Source organism: Acomys minous (assembly GCF_964271855.1).
Source record: "Acomys minous genome assembly, chromosome: 11".
NCBI classification, from domain to species: domain Eukaryota; kingdom Metazoa; phylum Chordata; class Mammalia; order Rodentia; family Muridae; genus Acomys; species Acomys minous.
In genome coordinates this window covers 76427076-76452811 of record NC_140492.1, presented here as the reverse complement: position 1 = coordinate 76452811, position 25736 = coordinate 76427076, and the positions used below count along the sequence as shown (strand labels likewise).

At 42.7% G+C, this 25736-nt stretch overlaps 1 protein-coding gene across 1 annotated transcript; it reads left to right on the top strand.

Annotated features, from left to right (window-relative positions):
- Positions 1-816: 816 nt before the first annotated feature.
- LOC311608254 (uncharacterized protein) lies at positions 817-16871 on the top strand. The gene is made up of 6 exons (XM_084800631.1): positions 817-965; positions 4682-4759; positions 12752-12782; positions 13383-13437; positions 14041-14136; positions 15149-16871. Exons 2-6 carry the CDS (start codon positions 4751-4753, stop codon positions 15441-15443), a joined length of 486 nt encoding a protein of 161 aa, XP_084656757.1. The 5' UTR covers positions 817-965; positions 4682-4750; the 3' UTR covers positions 15444-16871.
- Positions 16872-25736: the final 8865 nt, after the last annotated feature.

The following is a 25736-nucleotide window of genomic DNA, read 5'->3' as shown; positions in this document are numbered from 1 at the left end:
ATAAGATCAGATTGTAAGCAAGCCTGTAAGGCATTTTCTCAATTAGTGATTGATAGGGGAGGGCTCAGCCCATAGTGGGTGGGGCTGCCCCTGTGTTCTCTATGAAAGTAGGCTGAGCAAGCCATGAGGAAGCCGCTAAGTAGCACTTTTCATGGCTTCTGCATCAGCTCCTGCCTCCAGGTTCCTGTTTTGCTTGAGTTCCTGTCCTAATTTCTTTTGATGGTGAACAGTGATATGGAAGCATAAGCCAAGTTAAACTCTTTCCTCTGGTTGCTTTGGTCATGGTGTTTCTTCACAGCAATAGATACCCTAAGACAGTGTAAGTAACAGAGAGGTGACTTTAAGATAGGCAGAGGGTGTGCATATGTTACGTAAAGATTATACAGTTTTTATATATTGATTTGAAACAGGACTGCACAATATATCCCCACCTGGCCTTGAACTCTGAGAACTGCTTGCCTCTGCCAGAATTAAAGCATTTGGCTGGACATCATCTTTATGTGTCTGGAACATCTGCAGAATGTACTCTGATCCTGGGATCAGCCCTCTGCAGAAACTGAGTGGTCACTGTATTGATGTGGGGCAGCAGAGGCACCCACCGGGAAAGATTCCATCAAAGGCCATGGTTTGCTTACAGTTTTGGCATGACTGGTCCTTATACTCAGATTCAGAAACTCCCTAGAACAGAGACTCTAGTACACTTAGTACACTAAGTGCAGACCAACGCTGGGGCCTGTCAAAAACACCCCAAACTCCTGCAGGCACCCAGTTTACACCTGACCATCAGGACCCTAAGACTCAGTCCTCCTGGCCCCTGTAATGACATCAGTGTGCATTGTCATCTCCAGATTCCACTTGAGGAATCCCAACTGCCAACGGTTTCCCAACAGCCCAAGGCTTCTCAACTGCCCACATCAGTCCCTGGCCAGGCAGCGGTGGGCAGGGCGAGCCGCAGAGCCAGAGTGGTGAGGAGCGCTGTGGTTCTGCTATTGGGCTTGCAGATCTGAGAGACAGGCTGGCTAGGTGCTAAGGACACTGGAATCAGCAGCCCTGGCAGAGTGAGGGTGATGGAGGCCTCTGACCTTTGATTGTATTTTGAAAGTAGTAAGGAAGCGTGGGTCCCAATGAAGGATGGTTAGCTTGGATACCAAATCTGCTTCCCCTGACAGGGATCCAGAACCTGCAGGGGAGGAGAGTGTTGCCTCCTAGCTGCACTGTTTAAGGGGATGCCCATGGAGGGTTAGATTCAGAAAAATGTTGCTGGGTATAGCCTGGAAGTCTGTATTTCCATCACTAGAGCATAGTAACCTGGTGGGTTGTAAGGGGACTTGTACTGGCTGCCCTGGATCCTATGTTGTTTTTGTTTTAAATTTCTGTTAATGTCATGTCCATTTTCTTAGAGAAGCCTATTTTTCTTGTCTTTTTTTTTTTAATAGTACCTTTCCATGTGTTCTATCTGCTGCATGTTAACTATAAAACTTCCCCTCAGATGGGAAGGGAAAGGAAGCAGTGACTTGAGGCTTTTCCCAGATGAATTTAGATGCCTATTCTTTCTTGTTTTCTTCTTTTAACAAGTGGAAGCTGTTGGTTAAGAATCTCCAAGTTCAGGTAACATTGACAGGGAAGGGATTAGAAGCGCGGACTTCTATTCTCCCAAGTGCAGAAGGCATGCTAACCAGTGCCATGCACTTAGCAGATCTCAGTAAATATTTATTAGTGTTTTAATATGTAGCATGGTCCTGTACTTTTATGTACCTTAGTGTATGTGTTAACAGAGCTTTTGATGAAAATTAACATTTGTTGACTATGTTCCAACTCTGTTTTAAACAGCAAAGAGACATGGAAATATAGCTCAGCTGGTGCTATAGAAAACAGCTCTATTCCCAGAACCCCTGCAAAAAGCTGAGCCTGAGTTCACCCAGAAGTAAAAAGAGTTAAATGGTATATACTCATTTATATCAAGACACTAGCCCAAGGGGCAGGCACCATGAAAAACTTTACTTACCAGGAAAGTGGGTCAGAGGAGAGGACATCCTATTGAGACTTTAGGTGAGAGAAGCCTGAGAGAATGAGGAAATAGAAGGATCCCGAGGGTCCTGGAAACCTACAAGAGGAACTTTATGACAGGCGGATCTGGGTCCTGGGGTCCTCCTCAAACTATGGCACCAGCCAAGGAAAATATAGGCAGTAAACTTGGAACCCTGACCCAGACTAGCCAATGGACCAGACATTCTCCACCATTGAGTGGAGAAGGAGATCTGACTTTCACACAAACTCTGGTGCCCCATCTCTGACCACATCTCCTGGATAGGGAGGCATGGTGGCACTCAGAGGCAGGATAGTAAGTTACCAAGAAGAGACTTGATACCTTAAGAGCATATAGGGGGGAGGGCCCCCTCAGTCACAGACATAGGGGAGGGGAGTAGGGGGGAAGAAGGAAGGAGGGAGGAATGGGAGGATACAAGGGATGGGCTAACAATTTAGATGTAATATGAATAAATTAATAAAACACTATTTTTTTTAAAAAGCTGAGCCTGGTGGCACAGGCTTTTAATCCCAATGATGGGCAAGCTGTGACAGGAGGATCCTTGGGGCTCACTGACCAAGTAGCCTGATTAATCAGCAAACCCCAGGTCCCGAGAGAGATTTTATCTCAGAAAGAAAGATGGGTGGCCACTGAAGAATGACACCCACATGCTTAATTGAAATTCCTTTTCTATGTAATTTTTGGCTTTCTATGATGATAAATGTAAGACAGTTTTGAAATTTGCTTAATATTTTAAATAAAACTAACCACTTTTATTTACTATTTTTAAAATTATGCTATCAAAGTTAACATATTATGTAGAAAGAGACATGAGGAAAATGATGAATGAGCATATTAGGTAATTTCAGATCCTAGGAGACCTTGAAGACTGGCATGGGGCTTTGCAATACAGTGACTGTCACTGCAAGTAGTTGAATTGAATATAAACAGGGGTCATTGAGAAATCTAAAGTTTCCCATATAGGAAGGGGTTAGGGATGAGCTGGTGTAAAAGTCCTTATTGTGTAAGCATGGGTGACCTGAGTTCAGTCCCCAGAGCTTATGGTAGAAAGAGAGAACAAATTTCCAAAAGTTATCAGCTGATACAGGGCACACACACACACACATACACACACACACACATACATATACACAGTCAATGGGAGATGGACTAAAAGAAAAGAAATACTGGAAATAATCTCTTTCTTCCTCCAAAGACTAAAAACCTCTCAAGTTGAAAAAGGCTTAATAAGGGCCGAAGAGATAGCTCAGCAATTAAAAGCACTTGCGACTCTTGCAGAAGACCGGCATTCAGCCTTACACCAACACCAGATTGTGCAGCTCACAGCTGTCTGTGTCTCAGCTCCAGGGGATTTGATATGCTCTTCTGTATTCTGTCGGCACCTGCACACACATGTGCATATATCCATAGACATACACATATACACATAACTAAAGAGAAAGTAGAAATTTAAAAACAAGACCACTCATGTGGAGTTTACTTATTTAAAACATACAATTCACTGATTTCCAGGTCATGCACAGAGCTATGAAACCATTATTGTTATCAGTTATGGGACATTTTCATCATCCCCCAAAGCAAAACAAAACAACAACAACAACAACAACAACAACAACAACAAAAACATGGCAATTACCAGGCTTGCCCTGTTTCCCCAAACCATTATCCACTTCCTGCCTCTAGGGACTTAACCAATTCTGGTTATTTCATCTCATTGTGGCATGTATCAGCATATTTTTCATATTGTAGAAATATATTCCTTTCTATGGATGTAATACATCTTATTCATCCATCTGGGTTTTTGGATATTGGTACTAAAGATAATGATAATGTAGACTTGAAGAGTTAGGCCCTGAATGAAATATGGCTTTAATATTTTGGTTCTTTGTCACTGCCCTGGGAAAATGATGGTGAGATGCACAGAGCCAGATGTCAGCCGGACAGTCATATTAGCTCATTTGGGACATGTTGAATGAGATGATGGCGGATATTGGAGTACAGTCCATCTGGCAGATGCTTAGACATGTAGATCTGGTCCTGGGCTGGAGGCAAGGCTAGATGTGGAGGTTTTAGTGGTGTGAATGTGTAAGGCTGGGACATGTCTCTGGAAGACAAGAGCTCAGGGACTGACAATAAAATTGAAAATACATCCACATTTAGTATGAAGGTAACAAGTGAAATTTTTTCTTTAAAATTTTCACCCATGACCTGGTTGCTGGTACACACCTTTAATCCCAGTACTAGGGAGGCAGAGGCATGCCACTCTCTGTGAGTCTGAGGCCAGCCTGATCTCCATAGTGAATTCAAAGACAGTTAGGAGCAAGTCTCTCTCAAAACAAACCAATCCTCACTTTTTATACTTGTTTTAGGTACATCAGAGGTTTGGTTTCCTTTTGTCTTTTGGAGAGTTGTTTTATTTCTGGGATAGGGTCTCATGTGGCTGAGGCTGGCCTTGATCTCTTGATGCTTCTGTTTCTCCTTCTCAAGGGCTAGAGTTTCAAGCATCCATTTACATGCATTTGAAAACACTTTACTTTTCATTGAGTTGACCAATGAAACTCTGATGAAGAAATTGTTCATTTCCCACATCTCTCCAGTATATATTGCTAAATATGTGCATTTTTGTCTTCCTAGAGCTGTATTATAAAGCACTTCTGTGAGAAGAGATTTGTGCCTAAATACCTGGCAACAATCGGATTGACCATGGAGTCAGTAAGTATTGTTCCTCTGGCCTGTACATGACACAGATACTCAGTGTGTCCTTAGATAGTCTGCATCTACATCAGAGTGTGTGTGGGGGTTAAGCTGAGAGAGAGGCTTGGGAGATAAACTGGAAAAGATGGGGCTAAGGGACAACACAAATCCTAACTGGCAGACGGGGCACCTGGGACAGATGTCTGTGTAAGCAGGTCTGACCAGCAAGTGTGTTCTTAGACTGTTTGGTCTTTTGTTGGCTTATGATCTTGACAGTTGTTTTGCATTCCAGCAAATAGATCTGAGAAGGGTCAAGTTGGAGATAAGTGGGGATTTATTTGGAGGTAAACTGGGAATGGTTGGAGAAAGGATTAAAGCAGCAAGAAAATCACCACAAAAAGGTTGAGTTAGGTAAACAGCACATTTCTTAAACATGGCATTTCAGTCCTTTGGCACCCCTGTTCAGTCTCTCCCCTCAGGGTATCCAGGTACTGTTGTGCACTGGGCTGGGCTGGACTGGGCTGGAGAGAACGAAGCTTAGCTGGGGCAGATGGGCTAGTTGGTGGTGGTGGTGCCTTCTCTGAGGTCTTTTTTTCAGTGAAATAGCTCTCTTTATTGAGGGGTGAATAAGGACTGTTTAAACCAAGGGGAGGCCAAGCAGTGGTGGCACAACTCTTTAATCTTAGCACTCCTGTGGCAGAGGCAAGCAAATCTCTGTGAGTTTGAGGCCAGCCAAGTCTACAGTGTGAGTTCCAGGACAGCCAGGGCTAAACATTGTCTCAAACACCCAAAATAAACAAACAAACCTTGGGGAGTGGGTAGGGGTTCACAGGGTGAATGCACATCATTGACTGGGGTGGAGGTGCTGGGAATGCTCATCTGCATGGAGAGGAATTCCACATGCTTGCTGAACATGTTCTTATAAGGAGGGGAAGTCTAACCAGAAACCTACCAGGCTACACGACACCTTGTTGCAGGATATTTGACTCAATTTCTAGATCTTCTGCAGAGCCTACTTTTCAATCTTCCCTGTAATTTCTACTCCTGCAGCTGCATCTTCATCCCTCTATCGTCATTCTTGAACACCTTAAACTTGCAGTTTCTTTTTAAAGATCCATTTACTAATTATTTATACACTGTTCTGCCTGCATGTACACCGGCATGCCAGAAGAGGGCACCAGATCTCATTATCAATGGTTGTGAGCCACCATATGGTTGCTAGGAATTGAACTCAAGACCTCTGGAAGAGAAGACAGTGCTCCTAACCTCTGAGCCATCTCTCTAGGCCCCTCTTCTTTTGTTTCGTTTTGTTTTGTTTTGTTTTGTTTTGTTTTTCATGACAAGGTATCTCTGCATAGCTTTGACTTTCCTGGAACTCACTCCATAGACCAACTAGCCTTGAACTCAGAGATTTGCCTGCCTCCTGAGTGATGGGAATAAAGGCGTGCACCACCACTTTTGGGTACATTCTGGATTTTCTATTTTGTTCCACTGGTTGGTCTGTTGATATGCTGATGTCGTGAGCTTAATTACAGAGGATTTATGGCATAGGCTTCAGCCCTCACGGGAATAGAATAAAGTTGAAAGGGTTGTCATCAGATGGTCTGCTTTTTGGTGTCTGGTTTCCTATCATGTTTTCTGTTTTATAGTATGGCTCCTTTACCCTGGTGCTCTCGCAGCCACTAACTCCTGATGTGTAGTTCCAGGGTAGGCTAAGTACCAAATGGGTTTTGAATACAGTGAGCAATGGAGCCCACGTGCTGCTGGGGAAGATCCCACAGAACCACATGCTGGACCTCCGCATTGCCAACTCCAAGCTCTTTTGAAGGGCATTGGCCATGTTGCAGGTGGGAGCGTGATAGGAGGCTCCAAAACCTAGACTGTCACAGAAAGTATTTTTACAAAGTCAGGAAGGGGTGTAGAGTTAACGGCTTTTTTCTCCATGGGTGTATCTTTCTTGGAAATATCCTCTGGTCTGCATGCATGCACACACAGGTACATTGAGGGGGTCCCAGCAGGTGTCACACAGGAAGTGAACCAGGTGAAGAGATAAGAATGAAATGCTGATGCAGATCTACTTCATGAGCATGGATCGGACATGGGGAGTCCAGTGCCAGGCAGTTTGTTGTCAGCTATTTGAAACACAGTACAATCTGAGGAAAGGCTTCCAGGCAACAATCATTGCACTTCCAGGTGCACACTAAAGCTTAAGATGCGTCTACATAGAAACTCCTTTACAGGCATTATGAGAGTGGTTCTACAGCTAAAAGGCCTAGAAACTAATGTGGTCTCTGGCCAATAGCATAGAGGTTAGCAAGCCATGAAGTACTTGTGACATCTCTTTTAAGGATGGGTAATGGAAGCGGGGTACAATATTACATTCCTGTAACCCAGCACTTGGGGAAACAGAGGCAAGCAGATCTCCGAGTTTTAGGCCAGCAGGGTCAGAAAAGTGAGTCCAGGACAGCCAAAGCTACACAGAGAAACCCTGTCAAAAAAAAAAAGGTCTGGGCTGGACTGTTTTCACTTTTAGTGGTGTCTTTTGATTTCAGCAATAAAACTAAATGTCTTGTTTTGAAACCTAACCTCCAAAAAGTCAGTAATAAAACTCAGTACCCGGAAAAAAGGAAATTGGGGGCTTCATGTATTCCAGGCAAGAGAGAAGCTGTGTTCCAGATAGTATTCGTGAGAGAAAGACAATGCCAGTTAGACAGCCTCCTTGGGACTAGAATGAGTGCCACATCCACTCAGAGACCAGCGAGCAGAGGGCTTTGGTTACACCCTCCCCTGGTGTTTGCAAGAAAGAGTATAAGGAAGTCTGGCAGTGCTGGGTACCCTTTGGTGGTTGGACCCAACAAACACTAGGAAGGTGTCTGAACAGCCTTAGACTTAAGTTCTCATAAGTTTTGATATATCAAAGGCACCCGAATTCATCCCCATCCAGTCTTCAGGTGTCTACAACCAAGGCTCTCACTGTTGAGATCTGGCTCCCCCTAGTGGCAGAGAAATAGCCAACAAAGAGATGCCCCAGGACCTCCCCCATGGAGTTACAGGAACTTTTAGTGGTTAAGACTATCTTGGAATATTACAAAGGGAGGTCGAGAATCTAGGACAACAAAGGAAAAATGAGACAAATAAAACTTGGAACTGTTTAAAAACTTACAGAGGTTATACAGAGTGAATAATAGAGAGTTAAGTCTTTGTCAGGAGATTCAAAAATGTCCCGACCCGCCGGGGTTCGACTAATGCTCGGGAGAAGAATTTTCCTGTATAGGGACAGAACACAAGACACGAAGAAGGGGGCAAGTCTGGATTCTGATCAAACTCCGTTTATTGAAAAATTTCACGAAGTTTTCATAGGCACAGAGGCATGGGTATTTGTGTAAGCAAGGGTTGCTATGAATACCTAACTCTGGAATGTTCCAGAAGGTGTCTACCTTTACAGCTGCTATAATTGCAGAAGAGAGAAATTCCAGAAAGAAAAAGAAGTTGTGAAAATCTGGTTAGTCAGGAAAAAGTTCCCGGAACTGCTGCTCACAGGCAGCTGCTTTAATCTGATCTTACCAGTAGTCTTACTGGAAAAGCTAGTTTATAGCAAGAAAGTAGCTCGGGGGTCTAAAAATGACCAGCTCCCACAATAAACCACAACAGGTGTCTACCTGCCAAACTACGACAGGGTCAGCAGGTTTCTGATAAATGGCAGACTGCTGGAGAAATAGGAACCTAGGCTCTAACAAGATGGAAGAACATTGTCCTTATAGCCCGTCCCCTACATAAAAGAGCTAAAGAAGTTCAGAAATTTGTTAGAATGGAATAAGGTGTGGAGGCATGCACCTCTGATCCCTTCACATGGAAGGATGTGGTAGGAGATTGAATTGGAGGCTATCCAGCAAGATTTTCTCCCTGTTAAAAAATTCCTCAGAGACAAACTGGCTACAGCATGCTTCTCAATACTAGCACTCTCTGGAGAAACCAAACATCTGAGGGGATGAAAACATCAAGAGCATAGGCAGTGATGATGACACAATGACGACAGGGAGCTGACCCTGAAGACTCCAGGACTGAAGAAGATAAAGGAAGTCATCTCTCTGATATCCATTTGCTGGATCAAAACCAAGAGGACTTAGAGTAGGAGACAGTTGGATACTGAACATGTTTGAAACCTAATATATTAAAAATGGAACTCATGATCCATTGTTATTTTCACAACTTAGGCCAGCTAGCATGGATCTTGAATATTCTACAGAGTGTGTAAGGTCAAAGAAGGGAGTTTGAACCTGGTAGGGGATGAAAGTACCAACCTGATTTCACATATGGTCTCAACACACACAGCTAAATGCCCAATGTCCCACTTAAACTCAAGGCAGGGTTTGTCAACATGGATTAAATCTAGTGTGGCATATAGAAACTAGTTATAAAACACTCCCCTCATGGGAGAGGGAAGAACTGGTCTCTTTTCAGCTGGTGACTGACTCCAAAAATGAGCTCTGTTTTATAGGGTCCCCAAACTACACAGTGATGGCATATATCCAAATCAAGCAGGCAGAAGAACTTACCACAGAAAAAAACTGGAAAAAAAAATGGAGCACTAAGATGAATAATGACAATAATGAGCCGTAATACAAAGCACAAGAGAAATATGCACACATTCAAAGCAGTAAATATAATCGAACAAAGAATGAGGAGAAAGGAAGGCTAATGTTTTGTGCACAGGAACTTCAAATAATATGTGTGTTATATTGTTCCTCCAGGACATGGGGACTCAGTCACGCTAGCCCCTGTACCCCCAACAGGAGATCTACAGACCGCTTCCAGGAACAAAGTATGAACAAAGGGAAATGGTAACGCCAGGTAGAGAAATGCATCACGCACTGGCCTAAAAAGTACTTGGCACTGGGGTCACAAATTGATAGCCTATCAGTCTTTGTATGCTGGAATGCGAAGGACGGGTACCACTGCTGTGTGTTCCACATCCCCATCCACCCCAAACACATAATCTCAGTCTAAACATAAAGAGAACACCACACACACTCAAATTTAGGGCCTATTTTTTCTTTTCTTTTTCTTAATTTCTTAATTTCTTTATTTCTTTTCTTTTTGAAGTTATAAATCCTAGGACTCAGAGGACTCTGGGCTTGATGTTCACCAGCATGGTACTATGGATTAGATACTGAACATTTGTGGAGAAATAAGAAATCCAAATAACAGCTGGATTTTACTTAATATAAAGGCACTGATTTTTTTTTTTAAACATAGGATTTGTTAGCTCAAACTGGCTTTGGCTTTGCAGTGGAGCCAAGGATGACTTTGAATTCTGGATCCTCCCACCTCCATCTCCCATGTTAGTCTTGTGGTTTTTACAAGTATGCTAGAGTTATATAATGGGGCTGGGGAGATGTCTCAGTGGTTAAGAGCACTGGCTGCTCTTGCAGAGGACTTGAGCCTTGTCCTAGCACCCCCTAGTGGCTTACAACTGTCTGCAACTCCAGTTCCAGGGGATCTGATGCCCTCTTTGGCTCTCAGGCATGCATGTGGTGCACGCAGGTGCAGGCAAAATACCCATGTTAAGGATTCTTGAACAAAGGTCAATGGGATTTTCTGTACTATTGTTTCAGCTTTTGGTTATTCCAAAATAAAAAATATAAACGCGGCAGTGAGACAGTAGGTCCTAAGAGAGGGTGCTCCTCGAAGGCCACTACTCACAGTGATGTGTCTCAGGGCGACAGAAACTAGAGAACATGGAGACCCGTGGTCTTACAAAACCAAGCGCCTCGAAGTCTATGTGGGTTCCCACCTCAGCTGTCCTAACTCTCTCCGATTCTACATGACTCTGTGTGCTAAGCTGCAGTGTGAAATTTATGGCAGTGTACTCAGTCCAAACTTAGGACAGTGGCCGGCTCCAAAGAAAATGGGAGTCAGAACAAGCCATTTTGGATGCCCTTTGAAACTTTGCCTCATCACTCCTCCCTTAATAACAGTTTGTGTAGCTAGGCCCCAGAAGATTCCTGGATGGATTCTTCCCTGATCTTTGGCTATCAGACATCTCAGTACAGAGGGCAACCACAGGAAAGACTGTGTGCCAGTTGTGATGTCATGGAATCTCAGCCTGGAGACAGAATCTCTCCAGTTGAGAGAGGAATAGGCTTGAGAAATGGTACTAGTTTGGGAGCTGGGTATCCCACTGCCTGCCAGTTTCAGCTTTATAATTTTCGTTTTGTTAGTTAGTGGAATTTGGGAGTTGTTTTCTTGGAGCCAGAGCCAGAAGCAGGTGGCACCCAAGACAAAGGTAGGTAATAGCCACTCTATCCTGGACCTCACTTCTCCACATGCTGGACCCCTGTAGGTTTGTATAAATGCTTAGCCTCTGGGCCATAGGAGGAAATGACTGGAGGGAAAGGGAGAGTTGAGACAGCATGTCTCTCTCTCTCTTAATTCACTTTAGAAGCTTTAGGCTGAGCATGGTAGTGCATTCCTTTTATCCCAGCACTTGGGAGACAGAGGCAGGAGAGTCTTTCATTCTCTGTACTAGGGGCCCTAGCCAGGACAGAAGAACATGGGGGAAGGAGAGTCCTAAGGCTGGAAAGGAAAAATGAAACTTTATCTGGAGATAACATTTGGGTGTAGAATTTTTATCTTGGAATTAACATATGAGCTAAGCAAACTTGAGTGACAACAGCATAGGGAAAAGTCAGTTGTATTTCTTGACACCATCGACAATCAATTAAAGAACCAAGCTTCTGTGAAGATGCCACCCAAAATAGCAGCACATAGGGTAAAGCGCTTTACCTAGTGTGTGCAAGAGTGTGGGGTTCTATCCCCAACCCAACATAAAGATAAAGAAATATTAAATGACCAAGCATAGATATAAATAACACAAGAGATGTGTAAGATATTTATGCAAAAGCCTATTATTGTATTAAAAGGAAGATAAAACAGAGAGGAGTCATGTTTATGGATCGAAAGATTCATTAAGAAAACCTAGGTTTTCTCTTAAGGTTTTGTCTTATCTCTTCTTTAAACAGCCCCAAATTGAGCAATTTAAGCACTATTTCAAGCATAACACATGATGTCTATTGGCTAAGGATAAATTAAGACATAGTAAAAAACAGAAACATTATATAACACTGAAAACATTACTTTCACCGAATGAAGGAATGTATACTAAATGATTATTATTTAAAATTCAAAATCACAAAATAACACATGTGCTAAGTGATAAAAGAAAAGTATTTATGATGAAAATCAAAATTGTTTAACTATGAGGAAAGAAAAAAAGGCAAGTGGGAAGAAGCACAGAGCACTCCTAGTGTGCTGAAAGTGTTTGTGTATGATGTGTGTGTGTGATGTGTGTGTGATGTGTGTGTGTGTGTGTGTGTGTGTGTGTGTGTGTGTGTGTGTGTGTGTACACACATGTGTGCATGTCATGGGGCAGGTAGAAGTAGAGGACAACCTGCAAGGGTCAGTTCTTTCCATCTGCCTTGAAGGTCTTAGGAATTCAATGTAGGCTGCCAAGGCTTGGCAGCAGGCACCTTAACCCACTGACCACTGTTTAAGTGGCTGTTTCCCTTGTTAATGCAAGTCTCTAGAGTACGTGGCTCATATTTACTTTAGAGTTAGTACTCCACACAATAATATAGAACTTAGTTTTAAAAAACAACTTATATGTATGTGTGTGCATGTATGCACAGATGCCATGGCATGCATGGGGAGGTGAGAGCACATCATGTGGAAATTGCTTCTCTCCTTTTACTATGTGAGCTCCAGAGATGGAACTCAAGTCATCAGACATGGTGTCACAGATATTATCTTGCTGATATCTTAGTATATTTAATAAATCACTCACAAATAAATAAATGAGATGGTAACTAATGATATGGCTAGGGAAGACAACTGAGTTGATACTTGATGTGGGACATAAGAATATCCATAGATGAGATGAGATGTATTGTCAATAAAATCTCCAACCTAGAATGTAAACCTGACTTAGTGTTTCTTTCTGTGTTTCTCTAGGCTTCGAAGCAACAGACCCAGAAGCTCACAGGTCAGAACAGTTCTACCCCGTTTTGCTACCTCAAGGCTGATGGCAGATCTGCTTTAACATTCTAGTCTTTAACAGCATGTGGAAGAAAGTGGGGAAAGGGGATGTGACTGGAGAGTATACCATCTTTCTAACACCTTCCAAAGTCATGCGAACAGCCCATATCCCCCCTTACCTCCCTTTCTCATGCTTCTCTGTCCATGTATTTTTATGAAAGCCCAAAGTGTGGGAAGGAAATTCAGTGGGTCAGGAGAATGGATGAAGATAATCCCCAAGAGTTTGATGAAGGATGTCTGTTACCTGTATTCCTCTAGCATAGATTTGTGGTAGACATCTTTGAGGGAAAAATGTATCAGAATCTCTGTGTCCCCCACTGCCATGTACTTCCCAGTCCCGTGCTTCTAATGGGACGCTTACAGTACATGATGGAGAGAGCATAGCATGGACTTTGAAAAGACTTGATAGCTGTGCTGGGCCACTAATTGGCTCCATGATAAGCACAACTTCACCTTTGCCCTCATGGTTGTTAAATGAAGGGGGTTCTCTTAGAATGACATCAGCAGGCACTATGCTAAATAGCATCTTCTTTACTCCTGTTACCAGCTTCACAGGTGGAAGAAGCCAGGCTACATTTTATTAGTGGTGACGAAGTGACGGGGTAAGCAGAGTCTGACTTCGGTCTGTCCTCCTGTCAAAATGCCTGTGCTGGCTTGGTTCATGCCAACCTGATATAAGCCAGTGTTGTGTTGAAGAGGGCACCTCGACTGCCCCTTCCAGATTGCCCAGTGGGCAAGACAGGGTGCGTTTTCTTAATTGATGACTGGTATGGTAAGGTCCGGCTCACTGTGGGTGGTGCCACCCTGGACTGGTGGTTGTAGGTGGTATAAGAAGGCAGGGTGAGCAAGCCATGAAAGCAAGCCAGTAAACAAGAGTTCCTCCATGGCTTCTGCATCAGCACCTGCCTCACAGATCCTGACCTGAGTTTCTACTCTGGCTTCTCTCAGCAGTGGAATATGATCTGAGAATAGTAAGATAAAACATATCGTTTCCCCACTAGTTGTTTATGGTCACGGTGTTTAATCACAGTGATAGAAACCCGAATGAAGGTACCATCTTAATTGTAAATGCTATAAGTAAAATATTTGTACTTCATTTACTATAAGAGCAATTATCTTCTTCCTAGATTAACTATTTCTACTGGGTTAGCTTACTGGTACTTTAATATCACTTCAATTCCATTGGCATTCTTTGCTGTGTCCAGTATTACAGGATTTCATATCAAGTGGACCCAGGATTACGCACTATGGGCAATATACAAGCATCTTGAACAGATCTTACGACAACTAGAAAATGCAAGGTCAGGAAACAGAGTTTCTGGGTGGAGGGTAGAGAAAGATTTAAAATAAAGGAAGGAAGAAGAAAACAGAATCAAAAAAGAGAGATAAAGAGAAAAGTTTGAATAATAGAAATTTTTAGATGTATTTATGTTTTATGTGTATGAATGTTTTGCCTGCATGTATGTCTGTGTACCACAGGCATGCCTGCTGCACACAGCATCCAGAAGATTGTATGTATCTCCTGGTACTGGAGTTACAGAAATTTGTGAACCAACATGTGTGTGTTGGGAATCAAACTTGGGTCCTCTGGAAGAGAAATCATTGCTCTTAACTGATGAGCCATTTATCCAGCTCCCACAGCAATGAGGTTTTGTGTGTTTGTTTATTAAAAGTATATTTATATTACACATATTTTTTCTTGTGTGTGTGTGTGTGTGTGTGTGTGTGTGTGTGTGTGTGTGTGTGTGCATGTGTGCACATCTGTCCCATATCATGCATGTGGAAGCCAGAGGGCAAGCCAAGGCAATCAGTTTTCTTCTCCAACATGTGTGTCTTAGTGATCAAACTCAGGTCTTCTGGCTTAATGGCAAGCACAGGTGTGTGTGTGTGTGTGTGTGTGTAAAATGAGTGTGTCACTTCTTTGGTGCCATCCACCTTGCTTACTGAGATAGAGTCTCCCACTTGGATTCACTGATTGGCTATGGCTGGCCAGTTCGTGAGCCTATGGATGCACTCGTCTCTGTTTCCCCAGCACGAGGGCACCCTGTCCTTTCATTATCATGTGGGTTATGGGCATGGACCTCAGCTTTTCTAATTGTGTGGCATGCACTTGACTGACTGACTTGTCTATCTTGCTCTTGATGGAGGAATTCTTCATGCACATAATTGATGTTTGTGAACGCAACTCCTTATCCCCATCACATCTCCCTTAGACCAAGCATATTTTGGATTTGAAATGACTATTCCCTTTCTTCTTCCTAATTTTCCTTTACTGGCTCCTATGAAAATGAAAACATTTCTCTTGTTTTTCAGGGTGATACTTGTGGGACAAAGTTTACATGAGTCCCACATTGTGTCTTCTTCCTCTGTCTCTGAATTGTGGCTCAGGAGGCTGTCTCACTTGGCTCCTACTGTAAAAAGGGAAAGCATTATAGTGAGTACAGCACATCCTCTGGATCCTCCAACAACAGCTCAAGCCTGTCTTATCTCCCTGCCCTTTCTGAAGGAACAACTTTGCAATCCCACAGCAATAGTGGACCTGTTTCCCTGCCAAAGACACCCTCTATGTCCAGGAACCAAGGCACACCTCAGAGTACTTTTAAGATGACAGATCCTGAAAAATCAGTTGGTTTTTTTTTCAGGATTTGTCAGTTCTTCCTCCCTTACATGGGCCAAATTCTATTTTGAATGAGAGCCGGGGACCCCTAGTATGGTCTCCACTCCAGCTCTCTCCTTCTGTCAGAGGAGACCTGGAAGAGCATATATCTTGGAAGGTTTCTGCTTTGCGGAAACACCTAGTACCTCTGCCTGTAAAGAAATCCTGGGACATGCTCAATGATCTGGCAGAGGTACCAGGGGTCTCTGAACAAGGAGACCCAAGACTCAGTTGCCTATACCCATTCCTCAGAGCGATGAGGAAAATACATACAGATCTTCAGGTGTTTCATCACTTCATTCACTGAAAAAGGATCCAAAGCACCTGTCAGAACAGAGTATAGAACAGAGGGTCATAGATCCTCCAGAAAAATGGGTACAGCCACAAAAGGCACGAGTACCTAACATGGAGCTGGCACCCAAAATGCCATGTTCAGCCAAGGCCAGCATAAAGGTCACACCACTGCCATTGCTTCAGGTTATGACTTAATGGGACTCAGCCCAGAAGCACACTCGAGGGTGACCACATCTGTGAGATTTTCCCCAAAGCCATCTACTCCAGGACAACCTCATCAGAACATGGACCCTTCGAAATTTACCCCATGGTGCAAAGAATTGGGCTATTCAGAGGTGAGCTCAAGGCAAAGTCACAAAGTGATGAAGACTGCAGTGTTGGCCTCCAGGACCTGGCCAGAAATGAAGACTACTCTAAAGATGACACCATCAAATCACGAAGATGTGAGAACAACCGGAGGGGCACCAGATAAAGGGGCAGCACCTATAGGAATGAGCCAGCAGCATCCAGTTACAGAATCCAAAGTAGTGCCAGCTACACTGCCACTTCAAGAAATGGGATATTTGGGAGGACACACAATCCCACAACCTAAGCTCATGGATTCAGTGAACTCGCCCTGGGACTCACAGGATATAAAATATGAGAACCCAGTCCTGGATCCAAAATTGCCAAGTATGAAATCTGTGGACATACCCACAGATTTAGTCCCAGAAAGGGCAAAACATAGACTGTTGACCTCAATGATGGTATCTACCAATTTGGCCCCAGAACTTTATCAGCAGAATGTACTCCCTGAGGAATTAACCCCCGTTCCACAATCACAACATAAGGATTTCATGCCATCAGCCCCAGAGTCTCAGCTTCAAGGTGTGAAGTCGGGTTCTGTTCCATCAGCCCCAAAGTCTCAGCTTCAAGGTGTGAAGTCGAGTTCTTTTCCATCAGCCCCAGTGTCTCAGCTTCAAAGTATGAAGTCATGTTCTGAGCCATCAGCCCCAGAGCCTCGGCTTCAAGGTGTGAAGTAGCATTCTGTGCCATCAGCCCCAGAGCCTCGGCTTCAAAGTGTGAAGTCTCGTTCTGTGCAATCAGTCCCAGAGTCTCGGCTTCAAGGTGTGAAGTTGGGTTCTGTGTCATCAGCCTCAGAGTCTCCGCTTCAAGGTGTGAAGTCTGGTTCTGTGCCATCAGCCCCAGTGTCTCCGCTTCAAGGTGTGAAGTCGGGTTCTGTGCCATCAGTCCCAGAGTCTCGGCTTCAAGGTGTGAAGTTGGGTTCTGTTCCATCAGCCCCAGAGTCTCGGCTTCAAGGTGTGAAATCTGGTTCTGTGCCATCAGCCTCAGAGTCTCAGCTTCAAGGTGTGAAGTTGGGTTCTGTGCCATCAGCCCCAGTGTCTCAGCTTCAAGGTGTGAAGTCAGGTTCTGTTCCATCAGCCCCAGAGTCTCGGCTTCAAGGTGTGAAGTCAGGTTCTGTGCCATCAGCCCCAGTGTCTCAGCTTCAAGGTGTGAAGTCGGGTTCTGTGCCATCAGCCCCAGAGCCTTGGCTTCAAGGTGTGAAGTCAGGTTCTGTTCCATCAGCCCCAGAATCTCAGCTTCAAGATGGGAAGTCAGGCCAGCTGACAATTGGAGCACAACCCCAACATGTACAATCTGATGGGTTGGCCCCAGATTCACAGTTACAAATAAATCAGTAAATTTGATTTGTGGTTCACAATCTCAAGGTATGGAACACATTCATTCAGCAGCACCACAGGAGTTGCAAGGGGATATCAATAGTGGTAATTGTGTTTTCAGTGAGCTTTTACTGTGCTTACAATCACTGTAATGCAGCTGAAGCAATGTGACAAATTCTTATTAATCTACCTCTTGTATGAAGAAAGCTTTAAATTTTTTTTTAAAAAATCACTATAGTTAGTCTTAAAGTTCTGTCACTTAAGTTTGGTAGTAGGAAGGATGTATATATTTTTCTGACAATGAAATCCAGTGTTGCAAATAAAATAACTGATTTTTTTACACCTCATAGAGTATGTGATAAAGCTTCTCAAAGTTAACCCTTTTAGCTCCTCTGGATGTTACAGCAGAGAATGGAGACAGGATATGACCACTGAGAAGATGCTGGGTTTTCCTGGCAGAGAGGTGACTCAGAACTGTAACAGAAGTGTGGCCAGTTGCTATGATGAGAGTTAAATGAGTTTTTCCTTTTTATTTTTTTTCTTCTCATGATTAGGCAATCATCTGCAAAGGGCAGCACAGCATATCCTACACGTTGTCAAGGAACCAGACTGTGGTGGTGGAGTGCATGATACAGACACGGACATGTTTCAGTTAACACTTCTTTCTAACACTTCTGTCCCATTTCCCCTTCCTTGTATGCTTTGACATTTGACCAGAACATCTACCATTCTGTCATCCCCAGGAGGAAAGAGATAGAGATAATTATAAAAATTACCTATTCTAAAATGGTAATAGAATACAACGATATCCTCAGATATTTTTGATTGTTTTTGAGATTGTGTTCTAATAACAGCATTTCTCTTTTCCCTTTTCCACCTCCAAACTCTTGCACATACCCATTCTTACTCTCCTTCAAATTCATGGCCTCTTTTTTTTTTTTATCACTCTTGATGCGATAAAAATAGATATTAACAGTAGACACAAAAAAGTAAAGGCAACCACTTTTTAAAACAAATCTAATAGAAACATTTTGTAAATAGTGTAAGTCAAAGAAAACAAAAATATATTGAGGCTTCCGCAGGTAATTGCAGCAGTGTATAGAAATACTCATGCTATGTGGTCAGTGCCTTACCATGTTCTAGAAAATGCAAAGCGTGAGCACTTTTATAATTATATTTTAAGAAGACAAAGATTGATATCCTACTAACTGCTTTTGTCTCAAAAAACTTCTATGACCTTAAGAAAGTATAAGATGAGTGTAGGAAGAGTTAATGGCATGTTACAGAGCCTAGAAGTAAACCAAACAAAAGCAGAAGGAAAGAAAGCAAAAAACATGAATCAATGAAATTGAAAAGAAAAGAATTAGAAAATGCACCCAAGACTCAGGACTTAAGAAACAGCAGAAAGTTTTAATGTGGACTCATAAAGATAAAAGGCAGAAGTGAGGCCTGCACTTCTGTATAAGAGAGAAGTGTGGACAGAGTGAGCCGTGATTTCATGCGTTAGATTGGGGAGGTTGGTCAGCAAGTAAAGCAGCACGTTTTGATTTTCACAGTGTAGCTTCTTTATGTCTGCTGGAAATGTGAAAGGTAAAGTGGGGGCTTAAGACAGCGAATCCGGATGCCAAAGATTGACTCCATCCTGCACGGACCATTTCCCCAGACTTTACAACAACCAAGAGCAGACTAGGGACAGCTGTCAGAAAGAGAGTCATAACTCTGCCAGTAACTGTACCTTAAGATCATTAAATACAGGTGAGCTCACTTCACAGTACACTTTACAGTTACCAATTGGAAGAGCAGCACTGAGCACCTGGTGTGGAAGTGGCCTCTGGACAGTGCTGTGAGACAGTCGTGTCTCCACAGAACAACACTATAGCAACAACAATGACATAAACCAGCAGACCTACTGGCCAAATGACTCTGCCACCAGTTTATGCATACATAATTAAGGACTATGAAACATGACTTAACCACAAAAATCCTTGGTTCAGAGTTATATTTTCTAGTGAAAAAATGTAAATGTACGCTTCAGCATAGGTAGAGTGGGTAGACCAGAAAGCTCCATAGCACATGTGAGCTTCAACAGCTCCAGCTAAGAGGAGGCAACCTACATCAGAGTTACCTTCTTTATCTAAACTATCCTCAAAATTTTGGAGAAATATTTGTCTCTATAGCTATCAGATTAAAAATTAAGATAAAAATTGGTGTAAGTAGCTGCCTGAGGAAGAAAACTGCCTCAGAAACTAACACTATGAAATTCTAAATGACTAAATGGTCAGATTTTTAAATTAAATAATTAATGTATAAAGTGCTCAAGTTAAAACTTCCTAATCCTGAAACATCCCCAAAGAACATAAAATAAGTTTTTATGAATATTATGAATGAGTTTTATATTTTAGGTAAGTTCCTTTTTAGCCAAAATATAATAAAGGGAAAGGCTAGTGACAAGTGGGAGAAATACTTACAATGCATGTCCCAAAATATAAGATACTCCTAGAAATAACTGAGAAAAATACATACATACACCAAAGAATTTAGTAGATATTCATTTTAAAAGAGCAATAAATGGCTCTTTAAAATAAGAAAATATGCTGTACTTCAAAGGAAAATGATTTTAATACTACTATTGTCTTACTAAATTAGAGACACCCAAAGACTTTTGTCAAAAATGTGAGAAAGACAGATAAATCTCCTACACATTATAAATTAATGCAACTTCCCAGCATAGAAATTTGGAAATGGCTATGAGAAATCAGAGATGTTCACATGCTTTGAATGAGCTCTGATCTTTCTAAGGAAAAGTTGTCCTCCTCCCACAGATTTATCCCAGGGATGTCCTTACACATGTACAACGGTGACATTGTACAAAGTTCTTGCTCAAAGCATTGCTTAAGAAATACTTGAGTATGGGCCCATGGCAGTGCAGCAATGCACAATGCAGCAGTGTACAGTGCAACAGTGCACAGTGTGGCAGTGCAGCAGTGCACAGTGCACAGAGCACAGTGCAGCAGTGCAGGGGTGCATAGTGCACTGGTATCCTGCAAGGCCATGGAGCTGAGCAAGGAAAAGCTCTGAATACAGACTCAGAAAGAACTCATCAAAACAGACTGAAGGAGCAAATAGCAATGGCATTTGTGAGTCCTGCTGTTAGTATTGGGGTCAGTTAAGGTTACTTACTAGGAAGTGTCAAATAATTAAATCATGGTATTAAATACACACAATAATACTAAGTGGTGTATTAACATTAAGTGTTGTATTGTTAAATTGGTATTATTGAATGACTTAAACAATTCCTCGGTGCACTGAAAGTCTCTAAAAGGGTAAATAAAACATTGACTAGGCAGCTAGCTTTGGGAAGGAAGGAGTAGACAGGTGATGTGCAGATTTGGGGACCGTGTGAAACTAAACAGTTCTAGACAGCTGGGCACTGTAGATGAATAACAGACATAACCATAAATACACACTTAGTTATTTAAATGACATCTCAAACTCAGAAGCAAGGTTTCTGCTATTTGCACACAGTATTAACAGCAGCTCCACTCTCCAAGTGCCACCTAAGAGCTCTCTTCTTTGTTATGGCAATGATGAGCATGCACTTCCTGTCAATACTGTTATGGGACTTTATAATGATTCTTAAAGCTTGGAAGATGTGTACTCTTCCCGCTGCAAAGCCTTTTTACTACGAGTGGGCTGGAAGCATCCTCAACAATAGGGAAGAGAATTGTGACTGACAGTTGTCACTGATACTGTCCCACCCTTAAATCAACAGCTTGCTTTCCCACAGGAAGTAGACAGGCAGATGCTGCTGAGTGTGAGACAGTGTGTTCTCTTAAGGAGAATCCTGAGTAATTCTCTGCAGCCATGCAACATCCTTTGATGATGAATGCAGTCTTTTTGTGTGTGTGTGCCTTTCCCTTCTCAGAATGAATTACAGATGTAGTTGGATTTTCCCCCAGCTGACTTCTGAGTGCTTCATTTTGTCACAGTAGTAAATCACAAGGGATTCCCAAAATAATATAAAAAGAATCAGCAAAGAAGCCCAATTGATAAAGGCATTAGTCATCCAGCCTAATGACCCAAGTCTAATTCCCAGGACCTACAAGGTTGAGGAGGACCAATTCAGGCAAGTTACCTTCTGACCTCTACATGACCGCCCACATGCATGCCCCTCACCACACCACTGCCCCACATATACACAACCACACAACAATAAAGTAAGTAAATAAAAGGGAAAATCTAAAGATAAATAGTGCTGAATGTGACGGAAAAAAACACCGACATTGACTTCTGGCCTCAGTGTACACAAACACACAAACAAGCACTCATACACACTCTTTACGGAAGAATACTTATTTTTTATAGCCGCTAGATTGTGAATCTGAAAACTGCAGGTTTTTGAAGGGGAAAGCAACTGAAACCCAGGTCAGAGATGACAGTGGGCCTCAGCATAGAAGGCTGTGTTTTCCAGCCATCCCCATTGGCTTGGTGTCAGTAGCTTGATGTCAGTGTTGCATGTGCAATGGTGGGGTATCGGAGCGAACAGTCAGGGCTAGGTCTGGGTTAAGGAAGGGATTTAAGGATGGTGGAGTTTGAACTAATACAAGCTAGAAAGATCTTAGAAATTGCTTCCTAGGGTTGGAGTAAATGAGGAAAGAAAATAGAGAAAGTAAAACATAAAATCTGAGGGAGTCAGAACAGATGCCTTACAGTGTCACTCAGATGAGACAAAGGACCAAGGACATGTGATTCAGCCAGGACGCTGCGTTAACTTAGTCCATTTACAATAGTTTTAGATTGCCGCACTCAGCATCAATATAATTTTAAAAAAACATTAGTAATATCTGAATTTAAAACTATTATTTTTGGAAAGTGTCCTCCCTCTTCCTCTTTCTTTCCCTTTTCCTTCTCCCACCTCCCCACCCCCCTCTCATTTTTGAAAAGTGTCTTACACCCCCCCTCATGTGTGTGTGTGTGTGTGTGTGTGTGTGTGTGTGTGTGTGTGTGTGTGCGTCCTCACGAGCTCACTTACAGGGTTGGCTTACCATTAGAATCCTTCATCATCTATATCATGTATGTATGTATACATGTATATATACACATGTATATATACATATACATGAAAGAGAGTGTCTGGTGTATCAGATACTCAGCCAGTTACAGGGGCAAAGAGCTAGGGCTGTGACTCAGCTTACCTGACAGGCACAGTCCTCTTCTATCCCCAACATTGCATATACTAATACAAGACCAAGGAGGTAGATAGAACACCCACCTATCAGTAGACATTCCAGGTCAAATAGCAAGTTTCTTGAGCTCCAAGACAGGGTCAAAGGTCAGCAGGAAGGAAGTCGGGGCAGATAAACAACAAGAGCGAGATGCTGTTACTTGTGAAGAAAGAACTAAATCAGTGGTTCTCAACCTTTGGGTCTCAACTTTTGGAAAACACATATTTCCAATGATCTCAGGAGCTGAGAGACCACTCAGTAGAAAAATTAACAGTTATAAAGTAGTAACAAAAATAAATGTGTGGTTGGGCCTTTCTGAGACTATCAGAAATGTTCATTTGAGCTAGATGAGCAAAAGAGAGTCCCTGTACAGAGTAACAATAACAGGAGTAAAGAGGAAAAAATGGAAGGACTTAATTTGTGCTTGGGAGCTACAGTGGCAAGGCTGTACAGCGGTCCCTGGGATATTTAGATTCAGCAAATTGTATGGCAGCCATTAGCATCCAGAAAAGGGCTGGAGGGTCAAAGTTTTGTTCAGAGCATATCATACCAGAGATGTTCACTTAGCCATAGAGTGGGCTGAACTTGTACCTACCAGAAGAATCAGAGCTGAAGGAGATTGGATGGGGTTATGAGAAAGGGGGGGCGGGCTGAAAGGGCAGATGTGTTCAGACTTGTATTAGAGGTGTACTGGCCCCCAAAGAAGGGAGGGGTAGGAAGCCAGCTGGCCTGAGCTGAGAAGGGAAGTTGATCAGATGAGTAAGGAAATAGATGTGGTTTTCTAAGGTGTACTACTGGTGGGTGAGCTGGTAGCTGCAGACAGCCAGGAGAGCTTCCCTAAGGTAAGCATCTAGTCACAAGGGGCTGTGCTAGGATCAGGATGCTTGGTGGCAGTATAAGGTTCCAAGAGCAGCCCTTGAAACTTGTATAGCAGCTCAACATGGCTGACATGATCTAAGCCAAGGGTTCTTTTCAAAGACTCACTTTTGTATATTTTCCAAAGGTTACCAGAGACAGGCTTGAATCTTTAACAGAAACCAGAACAAACCTGTGCCTTTAACCACAGTTCAAGGTGCTCCAGTGTGTGTTTGGATGGGTACAAGATCCAAAATCAAGGAGTGAGTGAAGATTCAAGGAAGATGACCAAGAGCAAAGCTGAGAGAGGGCTCCTGGATAGGAACTTCCATGCCATAGAAACAAAAGAGTCAGAAAATAAATGTGGGAGGGAAGGAAGAAACGAGAGAAACTTTTTGTACCACTTCAGCTCAGTCTTCTGGGCTGCACAGGAATTCCACAAGTGTGCTCTCATTATACATAAATTTTCAAGTTCTCACTGTGGCTATTCTGAATGCCAGTGTCCTATGAATAGCAGATAAATTCAGAAGCATCTTGGCCTGTGTGCCACTCAGTTGTCTAACAAACTTTAGAGGTATCTCATCTTGTCTACATGACTGCCTGTAAGAGAAAGTGGAACTGATCCAAGAGAAGAAAAGATGGACTGCAGGTTTCCCACACCAACTGGGGTTTCAGTCAGAAGGTGTCTGAAATTTCTTTGCTGGTGAAAATGGTAGGAGGCTTGTGTCTTAAAGGAGAGAATCTTACTAGCGCTCCAGAGGTTAGATGTGAAGGGGAGTGAGGTGATAAATCATGTGTGGCCAGGCAGATAAGCACATGGCTCACAGTGATTGATCCTAGCAGGGTGTTTTAATTGAAATAAAATTTCAGATCTTAAAGTCAATTTCAGTTGAATCATGAGACATGAAGTCAGTGACTTAAAGTCACAGTGTGGCACTTCTAGAGGGAAGTAATGCTTGTGGGCATGAAGGGGTGGGGCTGGAAGTGGACCTCAGTGGCAGATCACCTGCCTAGCCTTCTAAGAGCAGTGTGTGACATTTTAAAAGAGGGCTCACTTTTAGAAAGTATGTGAAATCCCGCCTCTCTTCTCTAATACCAATGGACATTAGGACCCACAGTGTGTGGAAGTCCCATCTCTCTTCTCTAATACTGATAAACATTAGGACCCACAGTTTGTGGAGTCCCGCCTCTCTCTAAGACTGTTGGACATTAGGACCCACAGTGTGTGAAGTCCTGCTTCTCTATAAGATTGATGGAAATTAAAACCCACAGTGTGTGAAGTCCCACCTCTCTCTAAGACTGATGGACATTAGGACCCAGGCTTCAGGTTTTGTGTTGTGACCAGGAACATACAGGGTTTCTCACAGTTACTGCACTCACTCCTAAGCATCTTTTGGAATGAAAGTTTAGGGTGAGATATGATGCTGAGTTTGAAGAAACCATATATTCTCCTTTTTATGTTTCTATATTCATTAAATATTTGCAGTATTTGTGACCTTTCTTTAAAAAAAAATAAAAGCTTTTAAAAAGGAAAAGAAAGGAAATGTAGAAATTGCCTCCACAAGATCTGCACAAGCTCAGACTGGTCAGTCATTCGTGCATGGGTGGGAGAGAGGCTGTTGACAGCTGGTGAGATGACGGATGCTGGGGAGGGGAGAGTCGGTTTTCTTTGAGGTTGCTGACCCTGGTAGGTGGAATATGCCCTATGCCAGTGCACATATGGGAATCAATAGGCTCAGGGTTAAGGAAAAGAAATAAGAAGTTGGGAGGGGGATATGGGGAGGAACCCAGAGGGCTTCGGAGTAGGGGACAGGGAGCAGGTGTGATCCAAACACATTGTGTACATGTATGAAGTCTCAAATAACAAATGTAAAATACTATCACCTTAAAAGCAAAGGAGATGGTGCTTTTATCCTATGCTTTTGTAAATTTTTATTTTGAACAGTGCACATATACAACTTACGTTTACATTTATTAATAAGTAATCTCAAGCTTAATAACCACAAAAAAGACTTCATAGTGCTGTTAGTCAGTAGAGCTAAGTTAACACATCCATCTTTGTTGGGAACTGTTAGGATTGGGTCCCCTGGGGCCATGCCCTGGCCAGTATGCAATTGTTATTCTGTCCTGGCAGCTTCCTGTTGTGAACATTGTGCCTTGCTGAGCTGACCACAAGTTCCTGTTTTGCACCCTGGTTACGTTGGTTACAT